Raw genomic sequence first — 17,758 nt, forward strand, 5'->3', positions numbered from 1 at the left:
TATCATGAACTGGCAGAGTATCCCAGCATGCTCACAGTGCTTCAGTTAGAAGACACTCTGGGAAATTCTTTTAACCTCTCTGATGATGTAAATTTTCTTTAAGGTACAAGTAGTATTTTAAAGTATTTTTTAAAACATGCCTTTAAAATGTCATAGAGCTAATCATTTGAAGAAGTAGTATAAGGATCAAGAGAGAAATGAACAGCATGCCTGATTCTTCATATCGACCTTTGAATTTTCATGTGATTGTAGAGACGTGATATAAGGTTCTATACTTGGACCTTTAACCACCGTGAATTGAGAGCTGGAATCATTTGGAAATCTGAGACTTCTTCTGTCTTCCCATCGCAGTCATTGGGATCTGTACCCGTTTAAAATTTTTCTGAACATGACTACTTGTATCTCATATGTTTCTTAGAAGTTCTTGGTATTAAAAAGTAGAGAACAACCTACGAGCTCTCAAATCATGCAGAGAGCACTGGAGCTCTGATTTCCCTGGGTGGAGGTTGTGGGGTAAAGGGGTAGCACCACCACCAGGGACAGGGGCCCTGACTCCAGCAGAGGTTCTGTGTTTATACGTTTGCTAATGTGTTTCATTTGGACTTCATCTCAGTTGCTACCTTAGTTCTGAATGTTCCTCTCTCTACCAAGTTGTGTGTGTGTGTATGAGTTCTGATAAGGAAAATAAGGAGTATATGAGATTGAACTGTGAAATAACAATCTCTTAAATGGGACAGAATTCACCCTGTAAGTAAGTCATCTTGGTCTCTTGGTACCATCCAGCTACTTGTGACAGCACCCCCTGCCCACCCCCACCCCTGTACCCCCAGCAGAGGTGTGTTTTTTCTTAATTGGCAAGGACTCCAGAGATAGATATCCCAGGACTAGTCAGGTGGCTTCATGCTGACTGGAGAGTCCTGGGTTCCTCTGTCTCACTGCTCTATCAGCCTCCATGAGTGTGGTTTACACGCTCTTGGTTCCAGGATGGACACTTCAAACCCTGGGTAGGGAAAATAAGGAAGGCGTGATGCTTTTTTCAGAAGAGCAGAACTTTTCCAGCTAGTCAAGGTTGACTGCTGTTACATGTCCTTGTTCAGAACCGTATGACCTGGCTGACTCTGGGAGGCTGGAAATGGTCTCAGCCAAAGACGTGGCTGCCCTTGTGTAAGAGTCAGGATGCTGGTAGCAAGGATGTCGGTTCTAAGAAGGTCATAAATTGGTGATGTCTGCAGCTCTGTTAGACCTTTGCTCAGAACATTTCTGAAACTCCCTGTTGTAATTTTCACTCAATACCAGATGAACCAAAAAAAATAAGAAAATCAATGCCAGTACTTAATGATCACATATTGTTGCTGTTTAGTCTCTCAGTCGTGTCCAACTCTTTGTGACCCTGTGGACGTAGCCCGCCAGGCTCCTCTGTCCATGGAATTGTCCAGGCAAGACACTGGAGTGAGCTGCCATTTCCTCCTCCAGGGGACCTTCCCGACCCAGGGATTGAACCTGCGTCTCCTGCTTTGGCAGGAACCACATATTGCTACTGCTTTATAGTCTCCATAATCCATAAAAGTATATTACGTACCTTGATCATGTCCTTTATTTACCAGAGCTGGCCATCAGATTTCCTCCTAATAATAATAAAGATTTACTACCACTAAAGACAGCGAAAGAAGGTATGGCAACTAATTGTAAAAGCCAAAAACTAAACAACTTAGTTGTCCATCTGTAGGAGACTTATTGACTAAGATAATATACTCAGCTCTAATAAAAGAATGAGAAGTATCTCTGCACACTGCTCTGGAGTCATGTCCTAAAGATATTGTTGGCTGAAAAAAAAAATAAGGTAGAAAAAATACGGTATGCCAGCCTTTATCTAAAAAGGCTGGATGTCTGTCTATCTGTCATGCCTCCCCTGCCATGGAGAGGTAAACAAAAGCCTTCATTTTAAATGGTTACCTATTGGGGGAGGGGGTCAGGGTGAGAGAACAGAGAAGTGATGTATAGAAACTAGTTTTTCTGAAAATGCCTTTTTGTATATTCAGCTTTGGAACCATCCTAAATATACCATTATAGAACAAAATCTCTTAAAAACTTTTTATTCTGAAGTCATTTTAAGTAAAAAGTGCAAGATAGTGCAACATTCTAAGAGCCTTTGCCCAGCTTCCCTTAATGTTATTTTGTATAACCATATACGTTTCTCAGGTGGCTCAGTGGTAAGGAATCCGAGTGCCAAGCAGGAGATGCAGGTTTGATCCCTGGGTTGGAAAGATCCCCTGGAGAAGGAAATGGCAGCCCACTCCAGCATCCTACCTGGGAAATCCCATGGATAGAGGAGCCTGACAGTCTACAGGCATGGAGTTGCAAAGAATCAGACTCGACTGAGTGACAAGCATGCAGCACGCATAACCATAGTGTAATTATTAAAACCAGGAAATTAACATCGGTACAGTACTGTGATCTATAGACCCTATTCAGATTCCTTCATTTTTCTGCAAATGTTCCTTTTTCTGGTCTGGGATCCAGTTCAGGATCTCACATTTCCTTTAGAAATTACAACTCCTTAGCCGCCTGTAATCTGTGACAGCTCCTGTCTTTCCTCATCTTTCATGACCTTGACACTTTTGAAGGGTACTGACCAGGTGTTTCATAGAATTGTTTCTCACTTTGGGTTTGCCTGATGTTTCTCTCATGATCAGATTTGAGGTTATGCATTTTTGGCATGAATATCATAGAAGTGATGTTATGTCCTTCTCAGGGGGTATGTGATGTTGATATGTCTTACTAATGATTGTTAAGCTTCATTACTTGGTTGAGGTGGTGTCTGCCAGGTTTCTCCACAGTAAAGTTACTATTTTTACCTTGAAACAAAGTCAGTTTCTTGGGAGGAGATATTTTGAGATGCTATAAATATTGTTTTCTTATCATACTTTTACCTATTAATTTTAGCATCCACCAGTGGTTCTTGCCTTCAGTAATACCATGGTGTGTTTGGCTAATGGTAATTTTCTATTTTAGTCATTCCTTCTGCAGTCAGAATTGGACTCTTAACTATAAAGAACAGCTGTTGTTTGTCCCCCACATCGGTATGGATTCCTGAATATTTGTTTTATCTTGCAGGTTAGAATCCATTTCTCTCATTATTTTGCTGTTTGGATTTGGTCTTTTGGGAGCCCCTTTAGATTGGCTCCTATCCTTTAAACATGGTTCCGTCAGTTTGTGGGGCTTCCCTCATAGCTCAGTTGGTAAAGAATCCGCCTGTAATGCAAGAGACTCGGGTTCAGTCCCTGGGTCTGAAATATCCACTGGAGAAGGAAATGGCAACCCACTCCAGTGTTCTTGCCTGGAGAATCCCGTGGACAGAGGAGCCTGGTGGGCTACAGTCCGTGGGGTCGCCAGAGTCAGACACGACTGAATGACTAAACCACCACCAGCACCGTCAGTTTGTGAGTACTCCTCTACTTCCTGGCACCACGAGACGTTCAGGTTCAGGTCCACAGAACTGACTGTCTCAAAGGCTCCCTGGTTCCCGTTTAGTTGAGAACAGCTTGTAGAAATCAAGGTCTGGCTTGTAAGTGTGCCCACTGCTACTGGACAGAGGAGCCTGGTAGGCTCCAGTCCGTGGGGTCGCAGAGTCAGACACAATTGAGCGACTTCACTCACTTCACACTTTAATCACTGGGGAAGGAAATGGCAACCCACTCCAGTGTTCTTGCCTGGAGAATCCCACGGACAGAGGAGCCTGGCGGGCCATGGTCCGCGGGGTTGCAGAGAGTCGGACACGACCGAAGTGACTGAGCACGCCCTGCTGCTGCTGGAGTGTTACTGCTTCTAGACTCCCTGGGCAGACAGCTAGGATACACAGGTGTGCGTGCCGACGCAAGCACATGTGCCACACACCTGTATTCCTTCTGTATCTGCTCATCTGTCCTGAGATTTCTGATCCCCATCCCAACACCGCAGGACTCCTTGTAGCCTTCTGCACTCTTCCATATTTGTAACTCCTTTCTCTGGCTGTGAGAAGCCTGGTCTCATTATCATAATACGATACCTTTACTCACTTGTTCGGTCTTAGTATACGCATAGATCAAGTAGTTTCAGAATTACTAACCCATATTCTATGAAAGCTTTCCCAGTGGCTCAGTGGTAAAGGGTCTGCCTGCAATGCAGGAGATGCCCTGGAGACACAGGTTCGATCCCTGAATCAGGAAGATCCCCTGGAGAAGGAAATGACAGCCCACTCCAGTATCCTACCCTGGGGCAATCCCATGGACAGAGGAGCTGGAAGGACTACAGTCCATGCATGAGGTCACAAAAGAGACCAGACTTAGCAACTAAACAACAGCAGTCTCAGACTAAACTGTTTTGGTTTTTTTTTTAACTATTTCTTATTGGAGTATAGGTGCTGCACAGTGTTGTGTTTCTACTGTACAGCAGAGTAAATCAGCTGTAATTACACACATATCCCCTCTTGTCTGGATTTCCTTTTCATTGGACCAAAGTGTTCATTAGGCTTAAAGTATGTTATCAAAATACCATTTTCCAAAGTTACTTGGTTTAATTTTTTTCTTTCTCACATGGTTAAATTAATGTAGAGACACTATCCTTATTTCTTGATCCTGAGAACTGTGGTTATATAAGAGACTGTCCTTGCACACATTAGTGTGCAAGACTAAAGCACTCGGGACAGCTTACTCTCAAATGTTTCAGACAAAAAGTGGCCTGTGTGTGTGCACACGTGTGTGTATGTCTTTGTGTGTACTCGGAGAGACAGGAGAGAGTTAGGGCAGAAATGGTACAGTAAGTGAGGGAAAATGGTAAATCTGGATAAAGGGCATATTGGAATTGTAAACTGAAATTATATCACAATGAAGGTATTGAAAAATTAAATACAAACACTGGAAGTGTTTGTAATCTCTCTCTTGGGGTTATGCTGTCCATGTCATATACAGCTAGATTCAACTGTTTGATTTTGCTTTTGATATTTAGGGTTTGTTTCATTTCTCCCCACGTTAATCCATGAGGTCACAAAGCGTTAGACACGACTTAATGACTAAACAGCAACAACTCCGATCCACCGTGCATATTCAGATTTTATCATTTCTTTCAACATCCTTTCTAGCTATTAGGTTGGCCAAAAAGTTGGTTCAGGTTTTTTTTCTTTTTTTTTGCACAGTTGCATGAGCATTTTGGCCAACCCAGCGTTCCTCCCCAGGATCCCAATCAGGACCACCCATTACAGTTGGTTCTCTTACCTCTTTCGTCTCCTTTAGTGGACCAGCTGCTTGATATTTCTTGTTCTCTCACCCCCTTGATGTCTTTGGTGAGTGCAGGTTGTATGTTTTTCAGATGGTCCCTTGTTCTGTGTTTACATTTCCTCAGGACTAGGCCCGGGTTCAGTGACACCTCTCAGTGATAGGTCGTTCTCAGGGTGTCACGTCTACAGGAACACAACGTTCATTTGTCGATAATAAGCACTTTGAGCTCGGTTAGTGGCGTCTGCTGGATTTCTCCACTGTGAAGTTGCTCATTTCCCTCTGAAATTAATAAGGAATTTTGGAGAGATGCTTTGAGAGTATGTAAATATACTCTTCCTCATCAAAGTTTCACCCAGTGGCTTCAGTTTCCATTGATCCTTTTTGCCTGGATCAGTCATCACTGTGATGGTTGCAAAGTGTTGATTTTCTAACAGTCATTCTACATTTGTTAGTGACTTTCTACTCCATGGAAGTCTTCCCTTTTCTCCCATTAGTTTGTTTATGTCAGTATGTACTCATGGATTCTTCTTCTGTTCAGTGGGTTATAGTCCATCATTTTATTTATTTTGATGTTGAGTTAGTCCTAGACCCAGCCAGTGGGTCTAGCCTCTTCAACTTTCAGGTAGTATTTTGATGTGTCTCCATCATCCTTTGAGTTCTTCCTCACATTCTGGCATAGTGATCTGTTTCAGACTGCCTACCCTAGCCCTAGAATTAGTCACTTCTCTGACAGGCCTTGTTCTTCTTACGGAGAATGGAATTTAGAAACCAAGATCTGAGAGTTAGTTATGTTCTTTGCTACTAGGATGCCATTGCATCTAGGCCCTCTCAGTGGACAGACCCAGAATACACACACACAAAGGGAATCCAGATACACATAAATACATACGATGCCTTCATATGTATATGTGTGTATATACATGCATATGTCTACCTAAACGTGTAAACATAAATACACATTTATGTCTGTTTCTATGTCTGTATATGTGTGGCTGTGTACACACACGTGCACACCTAACCATGACAATACCGATAACCTCCAAATCCAGTCTGACACCACAGAGAGGTTTTCTAGTTTTTCTTCTTTCCATATTTGTTACTTCCTTTGTCAACAATGAAAAGCCTGACTCCTCTTACCCTCAGTATATTCACTAATTCGCTTAACCCTAGATTTCACAGAAAGTGTTCTAGAATTGCCAATCTTGACACTGTAAGAAAGAAACCTATTTGCAAGTATGTGTATAAAACACTGCAGTTTGACTGTACATACTTAATGAGATATGGCCTAGGGTGGGAAGGCAATAAGTCTTACATTGTTTTCGGTAATTATGTTTTTGGGAGAAGGGATCATGATGCTATTTTTCTGGTATATATTGTGGGATAGATCAAATAGGTAATGATATTGGCATGGTTGAGAACTGAGCTTTTCAGCATGGTTAAAAAGAGATACAGGTGTGTGGTTAAGGAAGATAAAATCCCATAGTCCCAAACTGGAATTAAAAGTTATCAATGTGATTTCATGATGTGTTTGGTCTTATGTGTGCACATGATCATACACACTACACACACACACACAAACACTTGTACTTTTGCCCACTGAGTAGACCCAGGACCAGTGACCAAGCAAGCGAGTGGCAGTGAGCATCCAGACTGTTGTCTCTCACTGCCACTAGAGCAAAAGAGGCTCTTGGACTCCTTGAAAAGAGGGCTGAATATGGGTTTAGGCAAGAAATATGCAGTGGGAGCATGGAACATGTTATCATACCAGAAAGCAAGGAGCTGTCAGAGACTGCTCATCTTTGGCGTAACATATGAACATAAGTGTAGACATATCCATAGCTTTTTCTTTACACAGAGCATACCCCAACTGTGAGTTTATACTGATGCCTCCAAGTACAATATCAGAATTTTTTCTAGTCTTCCTCAGAAAGCCAGGAGCCAACGAAGAGGTTCCCACAGGCCATATTTGAACAGCGTTAGGAATAATAACAGCAGTAAATGCAGTTAAAAAAAAATAGCACATGTATTATTTAAAATGCATACTTTCATTGTATTACTTAAAAAACTAATTACAAAGATCTTTGTTAGTCACTTCTGGAGGGTGTTCATTTTGGAAACTGATTAAATATTAAGAGAAAGAGCCAGACATTTAGCTTGCCTCTCCTTTATGAACTGTACATCAGGGTCACCAAAAAAATCAGAGAGGGGAATTGTAACCCCTAATGATATAATGAGTCTAGGCAGTGATCATCAGCTTCGAAAGAAAGACAGACCAGACATCATATACCTTTGGATGGAAATTTATACACCACCTGTGAAATACACTTGCCAAAGGTAACATCTTAACCTCATCAAGTCTCAAGGTATAACTCCAGTTTAGAAGAAGTAAAGGGAACAGAAGAATCTGTTCAATAATGCAGCCAAAGCACAGGTGGCAGAATGCAGACCGTGAGAAACTAGAGGAGAGATGTTTGGTCTCTTCAGCAAAGAAGTTGCATTTTATAAAAGGAGAGAATACAGGCAGGGAGTATCTGTAGATTAAAAGAGACTTGAAATATACCAACCAATTATAACACATGGGCTTCGTTTGAATCTTGATCCAAACAAGTGAACTTAAAAACATATATATGAGATAAGCAGGGAAATAGGAACACCGGCTAGATAGTACTCAGTGTTGATTTTCTGAAGTATAGCCATGGAATATATCTTACAAGAGTCCTTATATTTAGAAATATGTATTAGGACATGTGAAGATGAAACGATATCCATAATAATCTTAGAGGATCAAGGCATAGCAGAGACGTGAAATAAGAATGACCACAAGAGGTCCTTGTACTTTTCTCTGCTTTTGTCTTATGTGTGAAAATGTCTATGGTGAAATGAAAACAACTTAGCAAGCAAGGCTGCTGGCTCTGAATGGCACATTTCTGCAGAGAGTAGGGCAGCCTCTGGGGACTGAGTGCCTGCACACAGACCGCAGGCTGGGGAGGGAGGAAGCCAGGTCCCTCTCGGCACTGTATCCCAGCACAGGAGGGTCACCCCATAAATAACGGGAGGTGAAAGGAGCGCTCTGGAAGGGATGGCTGGCACCGGGGTAAGTTCTGCTCCACAGTCAGTCCCATGACTCCCACCTCTGAGAGCCAGCCACTCACACCCCGTGGAACATAGCATCATGTCCCCGTCCCTTGGGCTGCCACCGTCCTGTCTGGTGCCCTGACCACATATGCCCACCCTTCCTCCCCAGGCTCAGGCCCGGTGTCACCGGATAGGCCAGAGTAAAGCCGTGAAGGTGTATCGCCTCATCACGCGGAACTCCTACGAGCGGGAAATGTTCGACAAGGCCAGCCTGAAGCTGGGCCTGGACAAGGCCGTCCTTCAGGACATCAACCGGAAGGGCAGCACGAATGGCGTGAGTATGCCGGGGCTGCTCTTAGGCCCGGAGACGGGGTTGTTGTGCAGCCCAGACCCCTCCACCCCCACCTGCCAGAAGCCTGTGCTCCTACAGCTGTTGGAAGGTTTCCTTTCACTAAATTGAGTCAGGCCACACATCTCTGGGGGCTTTCCGGGTGGCATGGTGGTAAAGAATCTGCCTGCCAATGCAGAACACGCAAGAAACACAGGTTCGATCCCTGAGTCGGGAATACCACCTGGAGAAGGAAATGGCAACCCACTCCAGTATTCTTGCCTGGAGAATTCCATGGACAGAGGAGCCTGGCGGGCTACAGTCAATGGGGTCACAAAGAGTTGGACACGACTGAGCACACACACGCACACACATCTTTGATGGTCAATCCCCTGGAATAGAGGATTACTGAGGGTGAATCTCTGCATCTCTAGATGGATAAGGGAATCCATAGGAGCAGTTAGGTGGTAGGATTGCCCAACATTCGATAACATTTCAGTAAATAAACTTTTTTTTTTAATTTATATTTTAATTTATTTTTAATTGGAGGATGATTGCTTTACAATGCTGTGTTGGTTTCTGCTGTGTAACAACGTGAATCAACTATATGTATACATATATGCCCTCTCCATTGAGCCTCCCTCCCGCCCACCCCATGAATAGACTTTTAACATTGCCCTTTGGAAATGAGTCGATCTTAATGCTCTCGGCTCTATAAATTATCTACTGTCACCATGCTTTATCTGATACTGCAAACTTGGAGCTCCCTGAAGGTGAGCTATTCCATACCCAGCACCCCTAAGAGTACTTGGCATATTAAAGACGTTCAGTGCATCACGGTCAATGAAGAAATGAATGAATAAATTATCAATCAGCTTGAAACATAGCAGTGAATAGAATCTTTTTTCCCACCTCTGGAGGGGATAAAAATTGCTGCAAAGATTCTTGAGTTGCAGTAAAGTCCAAGAAAACAAAGCAGAATATCTCTCCTTAATCTCTGGCCCTCTAAGTGAGCTGTCCTTTCGTCCAGATGTTCTGTATCCTCTTAGCTATGCATATGCTGCTAAGTATAATACTTCATGGTACAGCGCTGGGAGTCATGGAATTCCCTCCTGTGACTGATATAAAGAGAACCAGATTCTTAATTAGAACCAGGAAAGGGTGTTTTGAACTCCCATTTCCTGTTTTCAGCAAGCAATTGAGCAGATCACACTTGGCATGGGATCCTCTCTTTAGTTAAGAAATGACATCATTTCCAATACTATTGTTTTTATTATAATAATGAATAAATCATTATTCTTTAGCTCAGTTTGGTCCATCTGGAGGTTTTTAAAGATACAGACTCAAACTGAAACATAAAATAAACCTTAAACATATTCTCTCCGGTGGTGCCTAGTTTTAACAGTTTGTGACATTTGATAATAACCAACATCCTGAGGAATGTTAGGGCTCTTGGGTCCTGGGCTGGGTTTTATTCCAGGGCTCCCTATAGAGGATCGTCTGCCCGCCCTCCCCATTATTCTCCTGCATGTCTTTATCTGGGTTTTCATTTTCTAAAGCTCGTTGTCCATGTCTTTATTCTTGATATGAGCAATGAGTGGAGGAACTGGGTGCTGAGTCCTGAAGGTCAGAGTTGAGGCTGTTTTCCTCCTGTGCATTTCCCACTTTGTGAGTAGCCTTTGGTGACCCATCCAGGTACAGCAACTCTCAAAGATGGAGGTAGAGGACTTGCTCCGGAAAGGTGCCTACGGCGCCTTGATGGATGAAGAAGACGAAGGCTCCAAGTTCTGTGAAGAAGACATAGACCAGATCCTGCAGAGGAGGACACATACCATCACCATCCAGTCTGAGGGGAAAGGATCCACTTTCGCCAAGGTATAGGGCCTTCTCTACAGCATTCACGTAGGGCGGGGCGGGCAGTGACAAGGAAAGTCTTTATTCTTTGACCCTCAGTGGCTGGGCTCCTACTTCTCTAAATACAAACGGTTGAGATTTTCTGGCTATATGCCTATACTGTGTGCCACTCTGAAGGTGCAGATTCTTAGAAGAGGTGTGAATGATGGGTCAGAAGCTATAAAAGAACTCACCCCTTCAAATCCTTGGCTGATCTTCAGTGGGCAGGGAGGACACTTGGGTTTGCAATTTGCACAAAGATTGCTCCAGAATCCTCGATTGGTCCTCTCAGTTCCCTTATAGGATACTCCCTGGTCAATGTCAGAGAGCTGAAATTCCAGTGAACACTCCATTCCTCAAACTCAAGCAAGTATTCTGTTCATTTCATGAGACTTGAGAGAGTGTTTATCCAAGAATCCCAGCTTCTAGCCTAGGTGCCTCTTTCCTCTGCCTGTCAGGTCACTGGGTTTAGAATTCAACTTAACCAAACCGCTTACAGATCCCTCTGGAGTTCCCTCACCACAGGCTCTCTCAGCTTCGTGACCTGTTCTGTAAATCACCAGTCTGGTGACTTATAGGGGGAGGGCTTTTCCAGGGATGTTTTGCACTTAAGAGACATAACTCATCTCTGCAGACCTCATACTGCCCAGCCATGGCCTGTCCCAGCATGAACACTTGGGACCTGGTGAACTGAAAGAGAAACCACATCCAGGGAAGTTGTAAGAATCAACCCTTTCACAGGCAGCTAGACATATGCTTGCCATTGTCTCCCACTGAGTTTAAGTTACAAAAAAATGATCCTGTAGGTTGAAATTGTAATTTCCTCGCCCAATGTTTGAAATAAAAATTTAAAAGAATAGCTTTGAGATTTCCACTTAACATTTTGGCAGCTCTGTTAGAGGTTTTGATTTTGAATGCAAATGGAGCATATACTTGTGTCTGTGGTGCATTGGAGATCACAGGGTGTTTTATTGATTGTGTTCAGATATGGTTTATTGGTTCTTTCTTCTTCACAGGCTAGCTTTGTGGCTTCAGGAAACAGAACGGATATTTCCTTAGATGACCCAAACTTTTGGCAGAAGTGGGCTAAAATAGCTGAACTGGACACTGAAGCAAAGAGTGAGAAGGTACAGCATTGAGAATATTTTATTTCATTGAACATTTCACAGATATCTCATAGGGCCATAAACTCCTACCAGGTCAAACCATGATTCACTCCTGAGCCTTAGTATTTAATGAGATGCTACATGTAATGTACTTAAAACATGCTTGCCACATAGACAGAGCTTGAGAAATGTTAACTGTATTTAAAATGACCTAATGGGCACCTGGGAAATTCTATTAAAACTGGAATTTCCAATTTTAGTAAAAATTCACTTAGAACTGGAACTGAACTGGAACTAACCAAACAGATCAAGATCAGCCCCATGACCCAAGCCAACATCTGTCCTTCGCACGTGACTATTTTCCTTTATTTCAGCACTTCCTATGCAAGGAATTTTACGTCTGACAAGCATTAGTGGAAAAAAGCATGATGTAGAAAAGTGTGTTAGGTTCTCCTCCATTCTTTTCAGTATCTTGAGTTTTTCTATTTCTGAACATGAGGAAGAGAATGGCCTTGGAATAAAACCAGGGTTTGAATACTGGCTCTGCCATCCACTGTCTGTATTTTGGGCAAGGTACTTGACCTCACTGAGAAAGTGAAAAAAGAGAGACATGTGGACAAAGGAGTTGGTGGTACCCAGTTTGCAGAGCTGGAGGTAACACTGCAAAGGCAGCTGCCTCCAGCCCACTGTGAGGCTCCCAGAAGTGTTAGCTGCCCTACCCTCCATCTCTGACCCCATCACCTCCCTTGGGATTGAGCACAGATCACTGTCTGCCCTTGTCCTCAGATGCATGTTGAAGTCTCCTGGGCTCACAGACCCAGCAGACAGTCCCTGCTTACACCCTTTTGATTCAGTAACCAGCATCCAACCATGCCAGTTCTTCTGTAGAATGGCCAGAGGTTGCTTAGTCCGGCCTCTTCTCCTAACAGGAGGATTCTGCCGTCCCCTTAGTAACCTCTTTCTAGTGTTGTCCAGTGTCACGGTCAGGAAGTGACTTGTGTACAGGGTGGTGGGCAAGAGGGGGAAGGAAAGGCCTTGCCCTGAGACAGTCAGAAGCAGTTGGAGCATCCAGGCAGAAGGGAAGATGATTGAAGCAGGGACGACATCCAGGCCTCATAGATATGTGTGCAGGGGCTTAGCCGAGCTTCCGGAAGAGGCCTAGGCGGAGGGGGTGAGAAGCATGAAATGATAGAGCCTAGAGAAGTGGTCACGGTTGTGGCCAAGGGACCCACCGAGTGGGTGCGTTTCTCTCTTCCATGAAAGACAGAAGGTTAGCGGGCACCAGTGGAAGGCACAAAAGGAAGCAGCGCCAATATGTGTTGTCTTCCGAAAGTTGCCTGGCAGGTGGAATTCTCTGACTCCTGTCTGCAGAGCCGCCTCCGCGTGCTGGGCAGAACAGCCGGGGTGCCCCAGGCAGCCACTCCAGCGCTGGGGGCCTCGCCCTTGGTAGAAAGACTGCAGAACCAGCAGATGGTGGCGGCCAGCCCTGGAGGGAGGCGGGGGGGACAGGCCAGCCTCAACAGGTCCCCTCTGCCTGCCGTGGACCCGGCAGGTGTGCTGGAAAGGGCCTTTGCTGCTGGGGGTCGAGACAGGGGTGTAGTTCTTCCCCGCGCGGTCCTGAGGCGCGACAGCAGGGTCCGCCGTGATGGCGGAGGGAGACCAGGGCCTTTCTCCCCAGCAGTCCCCTCTGCCTCCAGGAGAGCCTGGTGCTCGACCGCCCGCGCGTGCGGAAGCAGACCAAACACTACAACTCTTTCGAGGAGGACGAGCTCATGGAGTTTTCAGAGCTGGACAGCGACTCTGACGAGAGGCCCACAAGGTCCCGGCGCCTCAATGACAAAACCAGGCGCTACCTCCGGGCCGAGTGCTTCCGGGTGGAGAAGAACCTGCTCATCTTCGGGTGGGTGTCGGCTTCGCCTCTTCGCCCTCGTCATCTCCCCCTCTTCTGTTGAGTCGAGATGTGTCCGGCGTGGCTCTCCCCTCCGCTCTGGGGTCTGGGCAGGGGGAGGGTCTGTTAGAGGAAGAGGGAACTGAGCTTTCTGCCCGAGGGCCCCTCAGTCAGTACGCTCTGCCGCCATTTTACGGACGTGCCGTGATTCTCTCATGTGTTTGTCACAGCACATCTCTGGGACTCATTTGAAGCCTGGTACTGATTTCCGGCCTTTTCCCCCTGAGGACGTACAGGAATCAGTGCAGCAGATGTTAGCGTTACAGCATGATGCGTGCCGGGCTCTGGCGCTGTTAGAAGCCGAGGGTTTAGCTTCTGGGAGCTCCCCATCACTTTCCAACACTGCACCTGGACTCTGTCTTAATTCCACATTTATTCCGCACTCCAGATACTGTCATTCCTCTCTTAACATTATAGAGGCCGTACGAAGCTCTCTGTCCAGTGTCGAGGTCCCCTCAGTGGCATTTGCTGGACTGCAGTGTGCAGGCCTCCGAGGTTTCTCAGGAGACAAAGCCCTCAGGGAGGTTAATAGGCCCCACCAGGGGTCAAGACACAGCACTTGGCTCCTGTGTGTCCCGCCGTGTCGAGGGCACGGCTGGCCCTTCCTCCCTCTAACGCCCTTCTGGGGGTCCGCCCTCAGCTGGGGCCGGTGGAAGGACATCCTGACGCACGGGCGGTTCAAGTGGCATCTGAACGAGAAGGACATGGAGATGATCTGCCGGGCCCTGCTGGTGTACTGTGTCAAGCATTACAAAGGGGACGAGAAGATCAAGAGCTTCATCTGGGAGCTGATCACGCCCACCAAAGACGGGCAGGCCCAGACACTCCAGAACCACTCAGGTGCGGGGCGCCAGGGTGTCCTTCCCTCCCTCTTCCGTGCTGGTCAGCGTCGCTGTGCTTTGGGGACTTCTCTCTCTTCTCAGGTGTATTTCAGAATGCCACCGGTGGGAAAGGATGCTGATTTTTGTTCATTTCCATTCTCCTTCCCACTCATCCATGTTACCTGGGATGTTTTAAGTATGGCTGGGCCCTCTTGAAGTTCTCCACTCCTGCCCTCTGCCCTCAGGGTCACAGCATCTCCTGTGACCCAAGGCATGCCCCACCCCAGTTCCACCTCTGTGTGTGTGTTTCCTGGGACTGCTCCTTCCCTGTGCTGAGCGACAGCTCGCTCACCTTCTCATCTTCCGGTTCAGTGTTCCTTTTCCCCAGCTGGGTGGTGGGGTCCCCAAGGACTGCACCTTCCTTGATCCTACAGGGTACTTGGTAGATTCTTCCTAACTGACTGAATGGACCAGGGGTTCACTGAGTAGGGGACTGGGTGTTCCCTCACCATCCGTGCCTAGGGGCTGAGGAGCAGGGTCCTTTGTCTAGGGCCACCACGTGCAGCCCCGCTGCCCCCCTGCCGCCCTAGCCCAGCTTTGTTCCAACAACCACATTGAAGGCACCCTGGCTCACCTCCCTGCCTTTCTGTCTCAGGCTTGTCCGCTCCGGTCCCCAGAGGGAGGAAGGGGAAGAAGACGAAGAACCAGCTGCTGCTCCCAGAGTTAAAGAATGCAGACTGGCTGGCCACCTGCAACCCCGAGGTGGTGTTACATGACGACGGCTACAAGAAGCACCTCAAACAGCACTGCAACAAGTGAGTGCCCCTCACCCCTGGTCACTCGGTGCCCCTGGACCACCGTGCAAGGTCAGAAAGGCAGGCGGCTCTATGCTGGAAGCTGGGTCAGGGTTCATTCATGCTGAAAGCTCTCTTTTTTCCTTTTTTTTTTTTTTTGAAAAAAAAAATTTAGCTGTACCAGGATCTTTGATCTTCAGTGTGGACATGTGGCATATTTAGTTGCTTAGCTGTGGCATGTGGGATCTAGTTTCCCAACGAGGGATCAAAGTCAAGCCACAGGAGTCTTGGCCACTGAACCACCAGGAAGGTCCCCTTTCTACCTCCTTTAACCATCTCTCTTCTCTTCTGGAACCTGGCCTCTCTCACCAACGGAGTTCATACAGAATCTTCTGACGTGACTCTCAAGATCCACTGAGGACCCTGGTGATTGCACTGCTTTCCTTTCCTCCATCGCCACGGGCACGTTAGCGAGAACAGAGACTGGCCTTGGCGGCCACCATGCTCAGCTGCCCCCTCGCCGTGCCAGGTTCTCCTCTTCCCACCTGCTGTGACATCCATGGCCTCCTGGTGTGTGATGGACACACATCTGAGATAGCATTCTGTATATCCCAGGGCTAACAGCTAGGGTGGGGCAGGCAGAGATAAAGGAAACAAGTGATAGAAAATGAACCCGTCCTTGTGAAGTTTTGTTGTGGGGAGTGAGGGCATCAGCCACAAATAGTGACAGGTTTGCACGTGGATACACAGAAAGGAGGCTGGCAGGGACAAGGACTCCTTGATGGATGGGAGACCTGGTGCCCCAGGCTCCTGAGGAGTCTGTAGTCAGTATTAATGTTAAGCAGCCATGTTTCTTGAACAAGTCAGACATGATTGAAAAAATGGTATTTGGGGAGAAAAATAATCTGGTAACAATTTGCAAGATGGAGTAGGTGCTTACCTGGAGCTGAATGGCCAACTCAAGAGTTTTGTCATCATAAATGTTGACCGTGATGACCTAGATTAGGATGCTGACTGTAGAACCGGGGAGAAAGTGTCAACTACGAGAGGTGTGACTAAAGGAGAAACAATCACCATGTGTGATGAGGGACATGAAAAGCTGGTAACTCCACGGTTGTGAGCCTTCTGGACTGGGAGAACAGTGGTGCTTGTCTCCATGACAGAATCGTTACATTCATTAAATGATGAAGAGCAAAGCCAAGGACCAACTCCGGTTTTGCCTTATTAAGTTACAGCAGCAACACTTGGCTGCCCTGTCCCCAGCTGCAGATGGGGATCTGGAGTGTTGGAAACAGGCTAAGCTGGAGAGGTTGACATAGAACTTCCCTCACACCTGCACGGGTCATCACAGATGCTGAGCAGAACTAACTGTAACCTTGGAGAAATTCTCAACATTTCTACCACCAGCTCCAACTATCTCCTGAGTGCAAGCCTTACCCCAGGAATCAGAGAATAAAACAGTAAAGCAGTCCTCTGGGTTTGAAGAAGCTGACTGCTGTTTATTCTTCTGAATCTGGTGGAGACCACTGTCCTCTTGTTCTGGCTCACTGAGGCCCAGAGACTCAGAGCTGGTGGGTGCTTGCAGCGCCCCCCATGTAGCCTGGGAGTTTTGTGGGCAGTGTCCCAACAGGGAGTTCTCCAGCCTCCACTCCAGTCTTCCTAGTGATGGGAGTTTACCACTGAATTACCAGATGATTCTAACTCATTGTCCTTCTGTGTATCGAATCTACAACCTGCCTCCTTGAATTGTTCTCCCTTTGCTCTTGGATTCTGGTTCTCTCATGAGGTCCTGGTCTCTGCAGCAGAGACCAGGCAGGATTACTTCAGCATAGCTGGCCTGTGAGCTTCTAGAATTGTGGGCTCTTTCGCTAGTAAATTTACTGCCACCCCTATATCAGATGAGCTTCCTGGGTGGCTCAGTGGTAAAGAATCCTCCTGCCAATGCAGGAAACCCAGGTTCAATTCCTGGGTCGGGAAGATGCCCTGGAGAAGGAAATGGCAACTCACTTTACTACTTTTACCTGGGAAATCCCATGGACAGAGAAGCCTGGCAGGCTACAGTCCATGGAGTCGTAAGAGTCAGACACGACTTAGTGGCTAAACTACCACACCACCAATTTCAGATGAGGGTCAAGACAGGCTCTGGAGTCAGGACTGCCTGGATTTCAATCCTGGCCCCATTACTTACCTGCAGGTGAATTATTTTAAAAATAAGGATAGTAGTTCTTTGTTGTTTGGTCACTAAGTCATGTCCAACTCTTTGTGACCCCATAAACTACAGCTCACCAGGCTTCCCTCTTCTTCACTATCTACTAGAGTTTGCTAAAAGTCAAGTCCTAGTGAATGATGCCATCCAACCATCTCAACCTCTGCCACCCTCTTCTCCTCCTACCTTCAGTCTTTCCTAGCATCAGGGTCTTTTCCAGTGAGTCAGCTCTTGACATCAGGTGGCCAAAGTATTGGAGCTTCAGCTTCAACATCACTCCTTCTAGTGAATATTCACGGTTGATTTCCTTTATAATAGTTCCTACCTCCTAGCAT

General features: G+C 46.3%; 1 protein-coding gene across 2 annotated transcripts in view; it reads left to right on the forward strand.

Moving 5' to 3' along the window:
* CHD6 (chromodomain helicase DNA binding protein 6) overlaps positions 1-17,758 on the forward strand; it is a 203,857-nt gene that overhangs the window by 141,934 nt on the left and 44,165 nt on the right. For both annotated transcript variants that reach the window (XM_040248622.1, XM_040248624.1), the window contains 6 exons: positions 8,497-8,661; positions 10,351-10,530; positions 11,565-11,675; positions 13,352-13,554; positions 14,243-14,442; positions 15,079-15,238. In XM_040248622.1, the coding sequence (XP_040104556.1) occupies positions 8,497-8,661; positions 10,351-10,530; positions 11,565-11,675; positions 13,352-13,554; positions 14,243-14,442; positions 15,079-15,238 (1,019 nt within the window). The remainder of the gene's footprint in view (positions 1-8,496; positions 8,662-10,350; positions 10,531-11,564; positions 11,676-13,351; positions 13,555-14,242; positions 14,443-15,078; positions 15,239-17,758) is intronic.

The sequence above is a fragment of the Oryx dammah genome, unplaced genomic scaffold, assembly GCF_014754425.2.
Source record: "Oryx dammah isolate SB20612 unplaced genomic scaffold, SCBI_Odam_1.1 HiC_scaffold_10, whole genome shotgun sequence".
Lineage (NCBI taxonomy): Eukaryota > Metazoa > Chordata > Mammalia > Artiodactyla > Bovidae > Oryx > Oryx dammah.